This window comes from Syzygium oleosum, unplaced genomic scaffold (genome assembly GCF_021117445.2).
Source record: "Syzygium oleosum isolate NSW1041296 unplaced genomic scaffold, Sole_v2.1 Sole_v2.18, whole genome shotgun sequence".
Lineage (NCBI taxonomy): Eukaryota > Viridiplantae > Streptophyta > Magnoliopsida > Myrtales > Myrtaceae > Syzygium > Syzygium oleosum.
In genome coordinates, this window is record NW_026607502.1 from 7,958,669 (window position 1) to 7,979,126 (window position 20,458).

The 20,458-nt window shown below is 40.5% G+C and overlaps 2 protein-coding genes across 2 annotated transcripts; both read right to left on the minus strand.

The window, feature by feature from the left end:
• Window positions 1-360: 360 nt before the first annotated feature.
• On the minus strand, window positions 361-2,199 carry LOC130140375 (tetrahydroberberine oxidase-like). Its single transcript, XM_056319561.1, has one exon. The coding sequence runs from the start codon at window positions 2,105-2,107 to the stop codon at window positions 500-502; it is 1,608 nt and encodes a 535-aa protein (XP_056175536.1). The 5' UTR covers window positions 2,108-2,199; the 3' UTR covers window positions 361-499.
• Window positions 2,200-13,095: 10,896 nt separating this feature from the next.
• Window positions 13,096-20,436, minus strand: LOC130140382 (berberine bridge enzyme-like 26). Its single transcript, XM_056319590.1, has 3 exons — window positions 19,727-20,436; window positions 13,381-13,542; window positions 13,096-13,267 (listed from the first exon to the last, which is right to left on the minus strand). The coding sequence occupies exons 1-3, from the start codon at window positions 20,434-20,436 to the stop codon at window positions 13,096-13,098; spliced, it is 1,044 nt and encodes a 347-aa protein (XP_056175565.1).
• Window positions 20,437-20,458: the final 22 nt, after the last annotated feature.

Below are 20,458 nucleotides of genomic sequence, written 5' to 3' on the forward strand. Positions count from 1 at the left end.
CGCTAATTTTTTGAAACATTAAGCATAACAGAAATACCCGATTCATTATTATTATTATTAGAAGCAAAATATACTTGAAATTGATTATAAAAAAGAAAAAAGAAACCCATGCCAAACATGGGTAAGAGCAATGGTTACCTAACAATTCATATAGGATTCAAGTAATCACTAAGTAGATAACTCTTCCCATTGCTTGAATACCACATTAATTAACAAAAAACAGAGAACTTGATCCCTTATTTATCATGGTACATATATAAATTTATATTATGCAAAATTTTGAACTCATTTTACTTTTTAATAATTCGTAATCTTATTTTAGTAATTGAATATTCGATATTTAAAATTTCAAACTAAAAATTTGAAATAAATAAATATTATTTGGCAAATAACCCGCACAAAGCTCGAACATCGACATCGTCAAATGTTCCATTAATTACAAAGTATCATCTTGTTATTGCGATGAATGCACCTAAACTCCACCGTTCTTCTTTTTCTTTCAAGATGAAAACGGAGGAATACTTTGCTCATGCCGGAAAAAGTTGCCCGGATCGACCGCGGTCTTCACACGCACCAACCTATCGAAATTGTTCTTGAAGTATTTCTTTCCCCAAACGCTCGCTTGCTTATAGCTCGTGTCGCCTTTCACGTTGTTCATTCCTATGTCGAGATCCCGGTAGTTGATGTAGGCCTCTCGAGGCGATTTCGACACATACCGTGCCATATAACTGTAGAAGCTTCGTATCCAACTCACATGCTTCGGAGCAACCTCGTTGCCTCCAGTGTTCCAGGCCGTAATGTGCTGGATCTTGTACAAAACCCCAGCTCTGTGAGGGAAGGGACTGGCAGATTCGGAGATTTCGGCCATCTTCCCGCCATAGGGGTTCCAAATCATTATAGGCACCCCTTGATCTTCCTCAAAGAACCTCTCCCACATAACCTCCAAGCCACTCTCGGGGATTGGCTCCTTCACATAATCCGATTTGTTCTTGAAGAATGTTTTGGTGTTGGAGCTCCTGTTGAGCAAGACTTCCAAGGGCTCTCCGCTCGCAAACCCTGCAAAGTTGACCACGGACTCGATCCAGCTCATCTCGGTGCAGTCCTGTCTCGTGATGTTAAGCTCCGGGAAGCTGCTTCTTGTCACCTCAAGGAGCGAGTCGACCCCGCCCAGGTAAAGGGTGTTGAAAATGGCTTGCATCGTCCTCGTCCCGTTGGGGCCGGAGTTGTAGCTCTGCAAGATCAGCCGTATGAATAGGTCGTCGGGGAGCTTGTTCGCAACAAGTTGCCACTGGTGCACGAGCCTCGTCGCATTTTGTTCCAATGTCCTCAGGACAGTGAACACAGTCACGGTTGATGGCACCGGGACCAGCTTGACTTTCCAGGACACTACCACGCCAAAGCTGCCGCCTCCTCCGCCTCGGATGGCCCAAAAGAGATCTTCCCCCATTGATTCTCTATCCAGGAGCCAACCTTGGGCGTCCACCAACTGCGCGTCGATTACATTATCGGCAGCAAGGCCATATTTGCGCAGCAGTGTGCCATAGCCTCCTCCACTGAAGTGCCCGCCGACGCCCACTGTGGGGCAGAGGCCAGCCGGGAAGCCTAGGGTTTTGCTCTTCTCAGCGATCCTATAGTAAAGCTCGCCGACCGTCGCACCCGATTGGACCCACGCGGTTTTGTCCTCTGCATCCACGGAGATCGATTGGAGATTCGCCAAGTCGACAATGACGAACGGGACTTCGGACATATACGAAAGGCCCTCGTAGTCGTGACCGCCGCTTCGGGTCCTCATTTGGAGCCCGTACCGTCGGGAGCAGATGATGGCAGCTTGGACGTGGGACACATTGAGCGGCGTCACAATGAATAAGGGTTTCGGAGCAGAAGGAGTCAAGAAGCGCAGGTTCTGTATGGTAATGTCCAAGACAGAAGAGTAGGAAGAGTTGATTGGAGTATAAACGAGTTTAGAGATTGCGGTTGCATTTTCGGAGTGAAGAGAAAGGCATTGCAGGAAATTATCAGGAGTGCTGATATCAAAAGCTAACAAAGGAACTACAAAGAGAAGGAGACATGCCAAGAGATGTTGCAAAGTGAAGTTTGCCATCTTCATTTGTGATTCTGTTCTCTTGAGCTTGCATTGCCAACTCTATCAAGCGTTCCTTATTTATAGTGCATGCGAGGGTACAGACGGCGAAACTTCGATCGTAGAATTCCACATTTCCCTTCCAATTGGTGGTAATCGAAATGGACGAAAATAGCTGAAATTTCTCCTACATAATGATAGGCATGAAAGTTGGCACGACAGTAGGGTTTGACTTTCTCATATCCCCGGCCATTGAAGACTTTGAATTCTATAGACTGTCTGGCACGTTGCTTGTAGAGATTATATTTGTTGCCATGGGAGAATGATGAAAATCTTTTTCTGATAATCGCACGTAGTTATCTGCAGCAGAAATATAAACCAAAGAAAACGTCAAAACTTGATTAGACAATGCCTTAAAACTGATGTTTCATATAGCAGAGGAGCCACGTGATTCAAGTATATTAGTCAACGTCTATCTGTAATTGATATAGATTTCTCTCATCTTGGTCAAAGTTTGCATCTGCCTTAGAACATAACCTTTGTACCGACTTGCGGGAATCTTCAACAATTAGACAATTTCAATCTTGCCAAGTGGTGTCTGTTATTACAGGAAAAAGTGTCAGAAAAGTCAAAACCTATTGCATTGATACCAACTTAGTCATAAATATTTAAATGATACTAATTTAGTCATAAACATTTTGACATAAAGCCAATTCAGTTCTTTCAACTGATTTTGATCGGATATTGTTGACGTGGATGTCGATCATGCCACATAGGTCGGATGACGCTGGTGTGGACAACTTTTATTAATATTAAAATACTTTTTTGAATTTATTTTTTTTATTTTTCCTTTCTTTTCTTTGTTTTCTTTCTGCCTTTTTTTTCCTTCCTTCCTTTTTCGTCCAGCTAGTCGCCGGACCTCGGCGATCAGCCAGAGGCGAGGACCAACAAGGTACCTCGCCAACAACAGCGAAGGCGGCCTCGCACTAGGCTGGCGAGGCTCGCCCTCACTAGAGGCCGCGAGGTCACAACCATAGACCTCGTGGCCTCTAGTGAGGGCTCGAGCCTTGCCATGGCCGAGTGAGGCTCGAGCCCTTGCTAGAGGGCACGAGCTTCTCGAGCCTCACCAAAGACTGGGCAAGGCACCACCTCACCGAAATTGGTGAGGGTGGCGAGGACGAGCCTCACTGGTCCCCACCTATGGCTAGTCAACGAGGTTCGGCAACCGACTAGAGGAGGAAGGGAGGGAAGAAAGGAAAAATAAATAAATCAATCAAAAAATCATTAAAATATTATTAAAAATTATTCACGTCAGTGCCAGCCGGCATCCACGTCAGTAATATCCATCCAAATTTAGCCAGACGAACTGAATTGACACTAGGTCAAAAAGTTTAAGATCAAATTTGCACCATTAAAAGGTTTAAGATTAAATTGGCACAAATGCAATAGATTTATAAATTTTCTTGCACTTTTCCTGTTATTACATAAAAAAAATTATTCACTAAATTGCTTTCTTGAAAATATCATAGTGATTATATATAATTTAGTCTGAAAAATATAATCGCTGACCTTTTTCCGGTCAATTAATCAGGTATTGTTCCATTGTTTTGACTTTGCTTTGTAGGTACGGCATGTATATTCAATATGGGCTGCTATTCAACATCTTGTTCGATTAATACTTCCGAAAATTCAAACGCCTAGAAGATTTTGTATGCATTTGATCCCAATAACTAAATTATTTTTGGCAAAGTACCCAAGGATTCACATTATTGAACCTTTTTTATTACGTGTCCGAGCATGATGCTTGGTTGCGCGGTCTGTCGTTTCTTTATTCTTCTTTTCTGGGCTTAAAATCAAATGATCCGTGTCAATTCTTGACTAACTACAAACATGTGATGAGAAGTATGACTTAGATGTACTCATCCTTGATTAGGATAAAATACTTATGGGGAAAATTAGTTGAATTTCTTTCCTACATTATTGTACAAAACTCATAATTCCACAAAAGAACTCCCACTTAATTAAGCATTTCCATTATTTCTCACTCGCCACAACTGCCATGTCATCATTGGACACGTGCCACATCAGCCTGCCAACTTTTAGCTTTCCGCTCACTCGACTCTTGCCGTGGCATCGGCATGTTTGCCACGTCAACGTCTTCTTCCTCCCGACCAATTGCTCTTGTAAATTTTGAAAATTCATTGCTAACTCAACTACTGACTGGCCGCTAGCATGTCTGCCACATCAGCGTCACCTTTCAGCCAAATGATTTCTCATGAAAATTTGTTGGAATGCTTGTCTCTCCCTCATCCTTGTGGCATAAATTTTATTTCACAAAATATGTGTATGATAAGATATTGGCCTCTAAAATTTTGGCTTTTTCAAGTTCGAGTCTGATTTTTTCACAAATCATTCAGCCAAAACAACTCAAGCTTTCCAACATTGATCAAGGACATAGTAGCCACAACATATGTGAAAATCATTAGGGGTGAGCAAGATGGACCGCCCAAATCGAGATCGGACCGAACCGGACCTGACTGGCCGATTTGGTCCAGTTCTCAAGAGTATCGGTCCAGTTCTCGGTTCCTAAAATTGGAACCGGTTTCCGAGCGGTCCGGTTCCTGGTTCCAAGGTGGGAATCGAATCGACCAAACCGGATCAGACCGGACCAATAAATATATATTTATTTATTTATTTACTTTTTAAATTTTTTGAAAAAATAGGAAACATAATCTAATTTCCCCAATTGCCTCTTGCCTTTACCAATTTCCCCAATTCCCTCTTACCTTTACCAGTTTACCTCTGCCTAATCCGTCACTCGGATTCATATATAGAAACCCTAATCTAATTTTCCCAGTTCACTCTCGCCCTTTCCTCTACCTAATCCCTCGCTCGCTCCGTCGTTCGAAGCCTCAAACGCCTTTCCCTCTCGCTGCCTCACCAGTCAGATCACGCCTCGCTCCACATCGATGCCTTTCCTTCTCGCCTCATGCCTCGCTTGACGTCGACGCCTTTCCCTCTCACTTGATGCCTCGCTCAACATCGACAGAGCTCAGCTCTCGCTTGACTCTCAGTCTCCAGCGGACAGCCCTTTCCTGATTTCCTGTAATTGATAAGTTTTTCTCACTCGACTTTCTATTGAAGTGAGGGTTTGTGTATAGTTTCTCTTGGGATCAAGCGATGGCATTCTTCTTTGAGATTTGCCCATTTAAAATCTATGAATGTGATTGGATTTGTTTTATTATATGGAAAAGTGAAGTCCTGTGGATTGTTTGGTCAGTTTGCTTTGCTTGTGCTCTGTGACTTTATGTCGCCTTGCTGAGGACATGCCTTGTGCGCAAACATAGGTTTAAGATGTAATAGCTCTCTCTATTCTAAGGCAAAGTAGCTAAGGATTGAACCTCAAAATATGAAAAAGTACAGCTAAAAATTGTGTAAATTGACCTTATCTTTAACACGAGCAAAGGCCTCTTTGGCCTCTTTCTTGAAGAGATGTGGACTTGTTGTGTATATGAGGAAGTATAACGTGAAGATAGATAATAGATACATCAGTTGAAAGATTTCATCTACAAATGCTTGCGAACTTTCTATTTACATAATCGAAGCCCAACTCATATCTAGTCACGCAAATAGTGCACATATATTCTTGGGATATTTGTGTGCATACACGTGTCGACAGTTCTTCTCCATTTAGTGGAGTTCTCTTTCCCAATATCCCAATCCATCTTTCCTTTAGAACCAGTTGATCAATTATGCCAAGAATCTGAGGAAGTCGTAATCTTCATAATCAGACACATTGATTGTATTGCTATAGGATTCAACATTAAGTTCGGGCAAGCAATGTTCACTTTACAGCCCAAACAAAAGTATATTGCTAATGGCAAGACAAGGTCCGACATAAAACTCGATAAAGATCATCAACGAGAAAAATCGTATGTGATAATGCTTAAATTCTTGATGCCAATCCTAATGGTACAATTATTACTAAATTTGGTGGGTGTTCCGGTTTGATGGCTCCAATTATGTTTGCTTGATTCAAGTGATCTATTTAAATGTCAATGGAAGTGGACAAATCCAATGATTCTATGAATCCAGTAATTGACTCACTGGAAGATGAAGGTGAAGAAGACCTTGTAGAGGGATCAGACACAAACAAGATATCTAATACTTGTCCTTCTGGTAAACGAAAATCAGTAGCATGGCTTCATTTTCGTAAAGGAAAAACTGAGAACGAGAAAGCTGAGATGTTTTGCAATTATTGTGGGGCACACTATATGTACAATGTTGATAATGGTACTTTTGCTATGTTGAAGCACTTGAAAAAGTGCAACAAGTATCCTTGCAATATAGATAAGAAGCAAAAATTTTTTGTTGTACGTGGAGTAGATGGGACTCAAATGACAAGGGGCATACCAGTACCAGTAGTGCTAATGTCTTATCGACATAAACATTTGATCAGGATCGTTGTAGGCAAATGTTTGTTCGGATGATCATAATGGATGAACAACCTTTTTCGATGGTTGAGCGTGTCAGATTCCATGATTTTATTAATTAGTTATAACCTCTCTTCAGTCACATCTCATGATTTACAGTGGCTAGAGATTGCATGAAGTTGTATCTTTGTGAAAAAACAAGTTTGAAGACTTACTTTCGCAAGCTTAAGTCTAGGGTCGCACTCACGACCGATACATGGAGTTCCATTCAGAATTTGAATTATCTATGTCTCACTGCACATTTTATTGATAACGATTGGAAATTACACAAAAAAATCATCAATTATGTGGTCATGCCTAGTCACAAGGGCAAGGATATTGGGAAAATGGTTGAGAAATGCATCTACGAGTGGGGAATAGAGAAAAAAGTGTCCACAATAACTGTGGATAATGCTAATTCGAACGATGCTGCCATTGGTTTTTTGAAAGAAAAATTATCAAGAGATAGGCTATTCATCTTAGATGGTGATGTTTTACACACGAGGTACACGGCTCATATATTAAACTTAATTGTGTGGGATGGATTGACCGAGGTACGTGATTCTATTGCACATATTCAAAACGTGGTTAGGTATGTGAGAGGTTCTCCCATGAGAGCTAAAATATTCCGAGATTACATTGAAAGTACAAGGATCACTTATAAGGGTTCAGTTTATCTTAATGTCACAACTAGGTGGAACTCCACTTACCCCATGTTAGACACTGCCTTAAAGTTCAGAAAAGCTTTTAAAAGGATGGAAGAGGTAGATCTTTCTTTCTTAACCGAGCTTAACTATGAAACTCCTAAAAATGAAAATTGGGAAAATGCCAAAATTCTTTCCATATTTTTGAAGAAGTTTTATGATGCCACCAACAAGATATCCGAGATTTTGTATATCACTTCGAATGATTATTTCAATGGGATAGCTACTTTATATAAAACTCTGAAACAAGCGGAGATGGTTTTGGATCCTAGGGGTGTGAAGATGAATGATAAGTTTGACAAACATTATGGGAGTTTCGAAAAAGTAAATATGATGGTGTTGATTACGGTAATTTTGGATCCAAGAAAAAAGATGAATTATGTGCGGTATTGTTTGAGACTAATCTATTATGATAGTGCGAAAGTTGATGAGATGTTCGATAAGGTGAGGATTGCCCTAGAACATTTGTTTCATTTTTATGAAAAATATTTTCTTGGTTCCGTCGACAGAAATTTGGGTGGTCAACTTTTGATTGATACTGGTAGTAGTTGGGATCCAGATAGTCATGTGGAGAGTGACAAGGATGAACTTGATTTGGCTGCGGATTTTGATTCGGAAAAGGCGTACGAATTCTTTCTTCACGAGGAGAAAAATGTGTTCGCGGGTAACTTATCTGAGCTCGATAAGTATCTTAAAGCCGAACATGAAGAAGGTCGTGATCTTGACCTTTTGACGTGGTGGAAAATTGCTGCCCAAAAGTTAAAAATCCTCTCTTTGATGGCTTGGGATATTTTGTCTATTCCAGTAATAACCGTTGCTTCGGAGTCAACATTCAGTACATCCGATCGTGTGCTTGATGGCTTTCGAAGTTTTTTGACTCCTAGAGTTGTGGAAGCTTTAATTTGCACTCAAAATTGAATGAGAGTGGTTACCATACCGATTAATGTTGAAGAGTGCATCGAGAATACGGAAAGGTTTGAGTGGGGTAAGTCATGAATATATCTTTTATCTTGTTATTCTTTTGTATATCTAACAAGTGAATGCTTTATTTAATATTTTGTTTTTGTTAGATATGGACAATGTTCACTCGAAGCTTACCGGTAAATAGAATTTGCAAGTTGAAGTGGAAGAAATATATGTGGTGAGTTTTTCCATTAATTATTTGAGTTCGATTGCTAATAATTCTAATTTAAAACTAATGTTCAGTGATGATATATAATATATTGCAGGACTATCAATGAGTTTAGCCGTGGTTTTTAGGCACTTGGCTTTGATCATATTTTGCTTACTTGATCAAAGAATCTGTTCTTCCAGGGGTACACAATTGTGAGTGATTCAGTGAGATACGTGGAATTTGGCAGTTTAATGTTGAACGTCTTTCTCTTGCTCTTATTGTAGAATTTGATTTCGTTTTTGACTCCTCGGAGAGTTTGTTCTAGATTAGTTATGACCATGTTTTCTTTATTGTCTGTACCGGTGATATGGTGATTGGGCTGATGCTTTTTGGGTGATTGTAGTATGTAATGTTGGGCATGAAGAGGTGGCTTTTGTCATAGATATGGAACTTAGCTCAGGGTCTCGTTTTCTGAAGGGAGAGAAGATCTCGAGCAAGCCACTGAATTTTAGAGGTACAAAATTATACTTGCAAAGTTCGGAGTCATGTCCACCTACACACACGCACACGCACACGCACACGCACACGCACGCATGCACGCACAACACGCACACACGCACACGCAACATGCACACACAACACGCACGCGCACGCGCGCACGCGCCCACACACACTGGAGGTAGAAAAGGTGGGTTGGTTTGGTTGATTCCCTTTGTGCTGTCATAAAGCAAGAACAAGATGAAGGTAAGATTCTCGATTCTCGTTATCCCTATGCTCATCAACAGCATAAGAATATATCGAAGTCCTGCGAAACTAGTAGCAACACTCGTTTATTCTGTCTTTCTCTTGCAAATCTAAGGTAGCTACTTGAACGAATTGAATCTAATCGTCTTTGCACTTGGCCAGCTTTTATACGTGATGCTTTTGAACTTTGGTCCTGCCTCAAGATTATCCAGCTCCATTGGAGGATAATTATGAGGGGGGAGGGGACGTATGTGTTTAATTGAGCTTCCTCTAGTTTTCTTCAAAATCTCCGGTAATGACTCCCTCTTCTCCAAATTTAGGATGTGGCGTCTCTGTAATGACTTCCCTTTTCTTCAATTATGTAGTCATGTCTTCCCTCTATTTCAAAGTATAGATATATCATCTATGAACATTGAGCAGCATATGCAGGTCCATCGTCTCTTCTGTTTTTTTCTTGCAAAACTGAACATTGATTTTCAGTTCATTCCAATAAGTATTGGTTCCATTGGAACCGGACCGGATCGGACCACCGAGAATCGGTTCCCAATTCCTAGTTTCAGGGACCGGACCGGGAACCGATCACTCTTAATAATCATACAAAATTAAAACCATTTTTGGAACACATTATTTTTATCCTTTGAGGTGTCGAACATGGAGTGTACGCTCAAAACATTTGGACATGGCATCTAGTGGATACATATGAAGCATGGGAAACAATCAGCATGCTCTGATACGTATTTCAGGTTTCACGGAATCATAACTCAAGTCCCAAGAATCCAGACTGCTCCACGTAATGTTGGTTCTCTCAGTGCCAATTGGAAGTGAGATCATAAATTGGACTAATGCCGGTACATTATCAATGGCAAAAGGACACTATAAGTGCCATAACTTGTGTACGGAGATCACTTTGGTGCCATAACTTTTTTTCGGATTACTTTGGTGCCAAGTCGGAGGAAAAACGATCACTTAAGTGTCATAAGTGTTTTTTGGATCACTTCAGTGCTAAAATTTTTGAAAAACGATCACTTAAAGTGCTAAAATTTTTTAAAAATGATCATTTAAGTGCTAAAATTTTTGAAAACGATCACTTAAGTGCCAATCTCCGGCGAGCCACGTCGCCTCAGAAATTAATAAAAAAAATGCCACATCGGATTTCCGGCGAAAAATTGTGTACGGCAGACCGGAGTTGGCACTTAAGTGATCGTTTTTCAAAAATTTTAGCACCTAAGTGATCGTTTTCAAAAATTTTAGCACTAAAGTGATCCAAAAAAAACTTATGGCACCAAAGTGAGCGCCGTACACAAGTTATGGCACTTGTAGTGTTCTTTTGCCCATTATCAACATATATTCCCTCGATCCAATTGAATGCTTGCTTGGATTTTCTCTATGGGGGAAATTTGGTGTTGCTTTTGGTTTAGGAAAATGACACTAATAGTTCCTAAACTTTTGCCGAACGTGTAATATCATCCTTAGACTTTTAATTCATTTAATATGATCCTTAAATTATTCCTAAATATTCAATGTAGTCCTTAAATTATTGCAAAATGTACAATTTAGTCCCTAAACTTTCAATTTGTTCAATTTAATCCCTCAACTTTCCATACAAAGTCAAATTAGTCCTTCCGTACTCGTCGCAAGTTTTCATAATTACACTATTGTCCAAATTTGCAATTTTTTTTTATTTCAATCCACTTCCTACATAAAAAAAATGCTACCTTTTCAATACCTTTTTACCTTTTTGGTCTTTATAAATATTATGATAGTTCCATTTACATATATTTTAGCTTAGGATCTTTATAATAATAAAAGTGAAACCCCTTTTAGAGTTGTGTTAGGTTGATATACCTGTTATTTGATATCAATAGATATTCTTACTTATATTAATCAAAATCTTGTTCCTAATTTTTCAAATCGACAAAACTTTCATATATTTGTATTTCGTGTTTTTTTAATTAAGTTTTCTAGCTTTTCTTAATTCAGAAAACACGAAACCTGAAAAAGCTGAAAATTTTAATCTTTTCAAAATTTTTAGAGCAAGATTTAGATTAATAGAAGTACAAGTATTTATAGATAAATTATCATCGTTTCAGATATTCTTATAAAAATACTTACACTTAAAATAGCAAGAACATCAATTTGACACAACTCTAAATTTAGTTTTAAATCATAGGCTAAGATATACTTAAATGGAACTATCATATTTATAAAGACTACAAAAGTGAAAAGGTAATAGAAAGGTAGTGTATTTTTTTGTTTATGTAGGAAATGGATTAAGATGAAAAGATTTTCTAAACCTTGATAATAGTGTAATCATGAAAACTTATGAATAGTATCGAAGGACGGATTTAACTTTGTATAGAAAGTTGAGGGACTAGATTGAATAAGTTGAAAGTTTAGAGATTACATGGAACATTTAGGAATAGTGCAAGAACTAAATTGAACAAATTAAAAGTTCAAGGATGACATTACAAATTGAACAAAAATTTAAGGATTATTAATGTCATTTTCCCTTTCGGTTTCTCACCATCACCCTGAGCACACCCACACCCCTTTTCACTGTGACTTCCATGCCCTCAAATGTGACTTGCACTGTCAATTCTTTTAGTAAAGAGAAGTTTCTATCTCAAATGTTCCTCCAAAGGAGCTTTTGAGGTTTGTGGATTGGGCTTCACTCAAGCTCATTAAGGGTGGCCAAGTCCAAAACCCCACACTTCGCATGTAGGTTATAATTTTTGTAAAATCCTGTTTGAGTTTTCACGAGACGGTGGTAAAATATGCACTTTTTTAATTGGTTAATTTTAACTTTTAATTGTAACTCCGGTAGATAATGAAATGTCTGTTAATGTTTATTTAAAGATAAAATATTTCCATTTAATTAATCTGGATTTTAATTTAACTTTTTCTTAAATTACGATAGTTTCGTTTTTTTTTTTTCATGTTTGGGTATTCTATTTTGTCCTTTTTTTGTTAAGTATGTGTGCTGTTGTCACTTATTATATTTTATGCTTACACCTTAACTAAATGTCAAAAGAGAATACATCTCACTCAATCCTCCAAATTACTTTTCCTTATAGATATATTGAAGAACTGGACATATTTTTGATGTTATGACGGATCTATTTAAAAATGCAATTGCTATTTTAATTGCGGGAGTATAATGGCCTAATTATCATGCGAATTCAAGAAATGAATTAAGCATTGCAAAGACCTAGAAATATGCATTTCTATGTATTAAATTGGATATTAGGACAACTTAGGGGTTTAGAACTCACAGAGCAATTTGATGGAGTTTCGGACCCGCAAAATGCCGAAAAACCAAGAGATGAACCACCAAAATGTTAAAGCCACTTCAAATCATCAGATGAGACAGAATCACAAATTAGAATGGCTTACTTATGGTGATTAGTTCCAGGGTGAGTAGGTTCCAGACGTGAAAAGACTTGAAACTTGGAACCTACCCTGTCAGGGTCAATTCCTAGCTATTGAAACTGAGATGCGACCCCATTGACCCGGAACCACTCACCCGCCAAATTCATTTCGCATAAAAATGAGACCATCACAATGTAACTCTCCAAATGTCACGCCCCGAACCCTAGGGCGTGCAACATCCCTGCCGAGGTCGAATTTGGTGCGACGTCCCAGGACGCGTCGCCGACCCATCACACATACAGAGATCATTGCACATGCCGAAGCAATATAAACACCCGTACAAATAAAACACTAGACCAAGGATAGCACAACCAAAGAACAGCATTATACAATATATACTTGCATTAACCAGAGAAACATATACATTGCCATTGAACCGAGCATACAACAGCATTACATACAAGCTTTAACAACACGAGCATCCAAAAACCACCAACACAACAAAAGGGACAGGTGGTTGAGTTAACTTAGCTCCACTACAGGCCGACCTATCTTTCAAAAAGTGACCGGTCAGACCTACTCTACACAACCCCTAAATTAGTTCGGTGGCATCTAAGGGTCATCCTCCACCCGGCCTTCTCCTGAGTCCTCTAACTCATGCCCCGGAGGAATACACGGACCACGGTATGGAGGGATCGCCTGCAATGGATGCACAGCCTGCGGCTCCACCGGGGGCACCATGGGCGGCTCCTTAACCGGCTCCTTGGGGTCAACAACTCGCCATCTGGAGGAATTATCGCCAAAGGGTCCCACTCACTAACACCATCAAAGGGGATGTCAAAGCTTCTTAGCAGACCGGACTCCTCTAAACCATCTCGATAAGTCCAAGCTATGTACGAGTAAAGCTTCAGGTATAATCCGCCTTCGTCAACCCAAACAATGCTTAAGTACTTGATATAAGCCCGGTCGTCTCCTAAAGGGTACTCCACCTCCTGAGTATCCACATGTCTAGGGATCCCAAAACGAGGAGGCGAACTTCCTAGATTCATGACTGGGGGTCTGAAATGTTGGGTTTTAACAACCATGAGACGAATCTCAGCGAGTAAAACCCCCTAAACCTAAACTAGGCTAACATGCACCTCCTGACAGGCAAACAATTACACACAACCAATAGTGATTAACTATTAAGTGACCTAGGCTCTCGGCCCCAGATCGAGCACACAATTGATTCTGCAGGTTAGGCATTTCATAATAATACTCATGGCACATACGCGATCACACTTAGTCACACGTACGCCATACGCATGCTCATACCTATTAGTGCCTGCCTCACATACGAGTCACCAATACGCACAACTGCCAATGCATTCTTGCATACATATGCCACCAATATGCCATGCTCATGGTCTGGCTCAATAATGCACACTGGCACAGTACTCATTTCTCAATTAGAGCTTGACACACGTAAAACGCATCAGGTCTATCAATCAATACCAATACTTTCAGACCCGCGTAAAATGCATCAGGCCCAATGTCTCTAGCCCGCGTAAAACGCAACAGGCGCAACACCGATCTCCATAAACGAGCCAAAACCGGCGTAAAACGCATCAGGCTGGCCGTCTTCCGGTAGAACCAGGCATCGTCCCACGTAAAACGCATCAGGACGGGTTCAACACCCCGCGTAAAACGCATCAGGGCTTATTGTGATCACACGTGCACACAGCCAATTTTATCTAAACCCCGCGTAAAACGCATCAAAGCAATTAGGGTGATCACATGCTCATGCCAGGCACGCATACTCGCACAATTCTCGTTTCAAGCCAATGCTCAGCATGCGAAATGCGTGACCATGCAATCCCGCACTTGGGAAATGATGCAACGTACAATGAGCATCAAATTCCAATCATAGGCACATAGACAATTATGCCAATTCAACATGCATCTCAACATGCCTAATTCACATCATGACGTGCTCAAATGCCACCAATAACTTGATTAAATGCCCCGACAACTCAATCCAACATTCGGGCAACAACACAATACATAATGAGTACTCAATTCCAATCATGGGCACATAATCACATTATGCCAAGTCATGCTCAACGATGCCACGACGTGTTCCAATAATAATATGACATGCTCAACTTGGTCATAATGTGTCCAACTAACACAATAGCATGCCCTAATAACCAATTCAAATCAATCTTACATGGCACAATATTGGCATCCGATCACGTATACTTAGTCATGTGAAATTGTACCATTAATGACCCGCTAACCTCCTCATTACTCGGCCACTCTCAAAACGCGACATGGCATCACACAATTGAGCAAAATCAAGCATCAATCAGCCACTAATCGGCCAATCTAAGCACTCTCAACAATTACACAATTTAATCCCAATTTTGTCTAACTTAATCTAATTCCGTCCCACGGGGACAGCCATGAACCAGCACATTCCAAGCTTCTGATTCGCTTCTAAATCACCATATTAGGCCAACCAAATCACCACAATATCAGCTGTAATTAACTAGCCACTAATTAAGCCTAAACACACCATGATTAACCCCTAAAATCCACTTAATCCCATATAGAAATGCTTAGTGGCTTAATTAGGGTTTAGGGGTAATTACTCACCTAATCCTAGGCTCCAAGAGGTGGCTGAACCGGCGGGGAATCGGGTTGGACGGCCGGATCACGACGGCACAAACGGCGGCCTTCCGCGGCGGCGCTTGGACAGCGGCGGTGACCGGCGGCCCTTGGCGGTGACCGGCGGCCCTTGGCGGTCACGACAGCGGCAAGGTGCTGGTCGGTGGTGATGGTGGACAGGGGAGAGAGAGAGAAAGGCGGTCGAGTGAGGCGGCGACGGCTCACGCGGACAGCAGCGGCAATCGGCCTTGGCAAGAGGCGATCCGGCGAGCGACGGCGGTGGCTCCTTCCACGCGGCCGAGGGTTGGTCCGGCGGTCCTTACACCGAACGAGGGAGAGAGAGACGTGACGGAGAGAGAGAGAGAGAGAGAGAGAGAGAGAGAGAGAGAGAGAGAGAGAGAGAGAGAGAGAGAAAGAATGGACGGGCCGGACGGGCCGGATGATGGTGGTGCACGACGGTGAAGCGGGCGAACGGACGGCACGGCTTCGGCGAGCGGCGGCTCACGCGCGGCCGAGAGAGGGGGAGGGAAAATTGGCGGGAGGGAGAGAGGAGAGGGGCTGGCTGGTGGTGAGGTGAGAATGAGGGAGAGAGAGAGAATTATTGGCCTGAAAAGGTGGTTTGACCAACTTTTCCTTAATTTCAATATTGCCCCTCATTCACGTCCATAAACTCCTAAGCCAAAATATTCAAGGGCATTTTAGACCAAATTTTGCTGAATTATAGGGCTGATCTTATCCATAATTTAATCCCCAAAATATTTTCCAATAAATCCCCAAAAATTCGGAATACCAAAAATAGGCCTAGGGGCAAAATCGTCATTTTCCGATTTCGGGCCGAATTTTCATTTTTCGACCGTACTGACCCCAAATATAGTTGGCCACACTAAAATGACATCGTCCTCGCAAAATAGTCACACACGACCCCGAAATTCGATGCCCAAGTCCAGATCCAATTTCACGATCAAAATTGCTCAATTACAATTTTAGGGTCTTTCACTAACGGGCGGCTGCTTAGGGGTTACGCGTATCGATCTAGGGTTACTCGAGTCATGATGGTCTCGATTACCGAGAGAACGCGAGGAATTATCACTAGTTTCGGAGGTCGCGATAGGTCGGATTAAGTTCGGAATTTGTTCGCCACGCGTACTCTCGGTCATGCGAAATCACCCGCGATCCGATCGTACATCATTGGCCAAACTAAATCCGTCACCTTCCTAAGACCAGCCCACATTGACCTAAAATATTTCCTCGTCGTTTCTCGGAATCGGTGCCCGATTCGCGATCGGGTCCTTAGTCCACGTACCGTTTTCCTAGTTAGTCATTCCCTTCCGGTTAGTATCCCGAGAGCTCTCAATTCCGGGCGAGACTTACTAAAATTAAATGAGAATAATATCAATTTCATTGATCTCGGAAATGGGTCGAAATTCAGGATGTTACACCAAATCACCAAAACAACTGCCATAATCCAGGACTTGATATGCCTACATTAATACCTCGGTTTGGTTGTGCTTGCATAAGTTTTTGCACAAATTACTCAATATCAAAAGTTTAGGGAACTTTCCCTTCTTTAATCATGAACGTAAAGATGGCGATTGCTAAACACTGAATTGAAACACCAGTACTAGGATAAAGATATCTTTTTGTCACCAGTTACAAGGAGCATTCAAGTAAAATAAAATAAACAATAAAAAATTCAAAACAAATAACAAAAAGTATGAATTATAAGACTTCATTTCTTATTCGTCCATAAAAGATTATTCCAAATTATAATCACTAGAAAACAAAACAAAATAACAAGCATAGTAAATTACTTAACAATAGTATTAAATAAAAGTCATTAGTCCTTGAAATAAAACAAATTAGTGGAAAACTCACCATATATATTGATTCCACTTAAGTCTTCAATTCATAAACTCTATTTATTGATAACAATCTCCTCGGTAAGATAATCCATATATGAAAAAAAAAAGATTAAATAAGGCATTCACTCATTAGATATACAAAGGAATTGCAAGATAAAATTAAATATAATGACTTACTCAACTCAAATTTTTCCTCATTCTCAATGTACTCTTCAACATTAATTAATACGGGAACGTCTCTCAACCAATCTTCATTGTAAATCAAAGCTTGCACCACTTAAGAGTCAAAGAACTTTGAAAGCATCAAGCCCAAGACCCAATGTACTAAAAGCTCACTCTAAGGCAACGGTAGTATCGAAATAGCCAAAACATCCTGATTCATCAAAGATGAGATTTTATACTATAAGCCGGTACTCTTCCATCACATCAAAAGGTCAAGATCAAAAACATCTTCACAATCAGCTTAAAGATAATGATAAAGCTGAAATTTGTTCTTATCAAACACTCTTTTCTCCTTGTTGATAAAGTTTTTCAACCGGCTTCTAAAATTGAAATCAACTTCGTTGTTACCACCATCACTATTGTCATTGCATCCACTAGGTACACTATCACTAGAACTCACATTTTGATCACCCAAATTTTGGTCGCTAGAATCAAGAGAAGATTGCTCATAAAATATGTACAAACACTACAAGTTGTCCTTAACCTTATCATGCATCTCTTTAGCCATCACACTATCATCATAAATTAGTCAACAACAATACTTCACAAAATTCAACCTTTTTCTAGTATCCAACGCAACAGCTCTCATGGGAGAATCCCTCACATACCTAACCATATTTCAAATACGTGCAACAGAATTATGTACCTTGATAAAGTCATCTCTTACAATTAAGATTGATATATGAGCCATGCACCTCATACATAAAAATTGCCATTTAAGATTAATAACATTTTTGTTGAAAAATTTTCTTTCAAATGATTAATGGTAACATCATTTGAACTACGATTATCCCTGGTGATTGTGGTACTTTTTTTTGTACTTCCAACTCGTAGAGGCATTTCTCAACCATCTTTCAATCTCCCTGCCCTAGTGACTAGACATCACCACAAAGTTGATGTTCTTTTGTGCAACTTCACCTGTGCAAGGACCATGTTCCTCATCTTGAAGAGTATGCTTCTCAAAATGCTTTTACATCACCTTCTCAGGATCCTATCTCGAGCACCCAATGCTTCATTTACGTGATATTTACGTATCAAACCTTGTAATGAGACCTTTCTAATGAGCTCAATATTGACGAACTGAATTGAAAAATCAAGGATTTAAGATTTTGGCTTAACCAGGGCAATACACTCAGGTCTATGAAATGAATATCGTATTAACTATCTGAAGCCATAAAAGATTCATTATTTGTCATAATTAAGAGATATGAAAATTTTCATGCAATTTCAAGAAATCTAAGTACAATTACGGGCATCGAGACCATATAAAATCTTAGAGAATGGAGTCATTTGGATGTTGGACAATGAAGAAATCGTTGGTCAAATGTTATGGAAAATGTTAAATAAGTGCCTTTTTTTTTTTGGTCAGAAAATAAGTGCCCTTTGAACGCTTGTTTATTGGATCTCATTAAATATGTTTTGGAAATTTCAAATTCACTATTTGACGTAAGTGATTTTTTTATAAAAAAAAAATGTGATTATTTCATTTTAAAAGTGCCATGAAATTTGTTATTTTCACTTGTAGTTAATTTAACTAGTGTCCTAGGGATATAACGCGTTTTCCCTTTCCTCTCTAGGATTCTCTCCTCTCCCTTCTATCCTCACACCGTTTTCTTCTTCAACTTCCATGGAGGGGAGGGTTCGAGCTAGATCTCCCTCCCTCCCTTTTTTCCTTTTTCTTTGGCTGATTTGGTTCTTTGTTCTCTTTTTCTTGCTTTCCTCTTTGAGGAGTTTTTCTCTTCTGATTTAGTCTAGATCTAGAAGTTTTTCTCTCTTGTTTTGGGGAGATTTCTATTCCGATCTAGTCTAGATATGAGGTCTTTTTGCGTTTATGATTTTGAGGTTTCGCATTTCTCGGGTTTCGTTGTTGTACAAGTCCAATTTCGAAGGATATTAGACAAGTTTCGTGAAGGTTTCCCTCTCACGGGTGTTAGATCTATGCATGTTCAACATTGTTACTCTGCACGGCGATGGTGTTAGAGATGCCGAACCTAGGCACGCACTGCCGAAAGGTAAAGCCGCAAAACCAAATGGAGATCTCTGTGTGTGCTCTTTACTAAAGACGAATTCGGTGATCGGCCGCCGATTTTGGTTTGAAGAAGTTCCAGATCTGCTCTTTTGAGCGTATGACCCATATCATTGCTCTAATGATTCATTTTCTTATATGGAACTTGTTGTGTTGTCTTGGTTTGCAGTTGGACTGCGTATTTCTATTGTATATTCATGGGAACGAATAAAATGTTTCTTAATAAAAACAAATAGTGTCCTAGGGACAATTATCAACGAGACCCTTAACAAATAGCCCGAGATATGATAAAAATTGCCATGTGAAGCACCCTAAGAAAACCCACACAAAGTTCAACCATCGACATTGTGGAACGTTCCATTTATTACAAAGCATCGTCTTATTATTGTGAGGAATACACCTAAATTAAAATGAAAACGGAGGAATACTTTGCTCGTGTCGGAAAAAGTTGCCCGGATCAACCGCAGTCTTCACATGCACCAACCTGTCGAAATTGTTCTTGAAGTACTTCTTTCCCCAAGCGCTTGCTTGCTTATAACTCGTGTCGCCTTTCACGTTGTTCGTTCCAATGTCGAGATCCCTGTAGTTGATATAGGCCTCTCGAGGCGATTTCGACACATACTGCGCCATATAACTATAGAAGCTTCGTATCCAACTCACGTGCTTTGAAGCAACCTCGTTGCCTCCATCGGTCCATGACGTTAAGTGCTGGATCTTGTACAAAACCCCAGCTCTGTGAGGGAAGGGAAGGGCAGATTCGGAGATCTCGCTCATTTTCCCGCCATAGTGGATCCAAATCATTTGAGCCACCCCGTCATCTTCCTCAAAGAACCTCTCCCACATCCCCTCTAAGCCACTATCTGGGATTGGCTCCTTCACGTAATCCGATTTGTCCTTAAAGTATAATTTGGTGTTGGAGCTCCTGTTGAGCAAGACTTCCAAGGGCCCATCGATCGGAAACCCCGCGAAGTAGAGGATCGACTCGATCCAGCTCATCTCGGTGCAGTCCTGTGTCGTGACGTTGAGCTCGGGGAAGCTGCTCTTCGTCACCTCGAGGAGCGCATCGACCCCACCGAGGTAAAGGGTGCTGAACAAGGCTTGCATCGTCCTCGTCCTGTTGGGACCGGAGTTGTGGCTCTGCAAGCTCACCAGCATGTTCCAGATCTGCTCTTTTGAGCGTATGACCCATATCATTGCTCTAATGATTCATTTTCTT

What these genes read in the sequence shown, in the direction of transcription:
- LOC130140375 (XM_056319561.1), bottom strand. Translation starts at nt 2,107, where the DNA reads ATGAAGATGGCAAACTTCACTTTGCAACATCTCTTGGCATGTCTCCTT.
- LOC130140382 (XM_056319590.1), bottom strand. Translation starts at nt 20,436, where the DNA reads ATGATATGGGTCATACGCTCAAAAGAGCAGATCTGGAACATGCTGGTG. An exon ending in TTCAAGAACAATTTCGACAG is followed by an intron (nt 13,543 to 19,726) that starts GTTGGTGCATGT and finishes CCAACATTTCAG; the next exon opens with ACCCCCAGTCATGAATCTAG. An exon ending in TTATACCTGAAGCTTTACTC is followed by an intron (nt 13,268 to 13,380) that starts GTACATAGCTTG and finishes TAATTCCTCCAG; the next exon opens with ATGGCGAGTTGTTGACCCCA.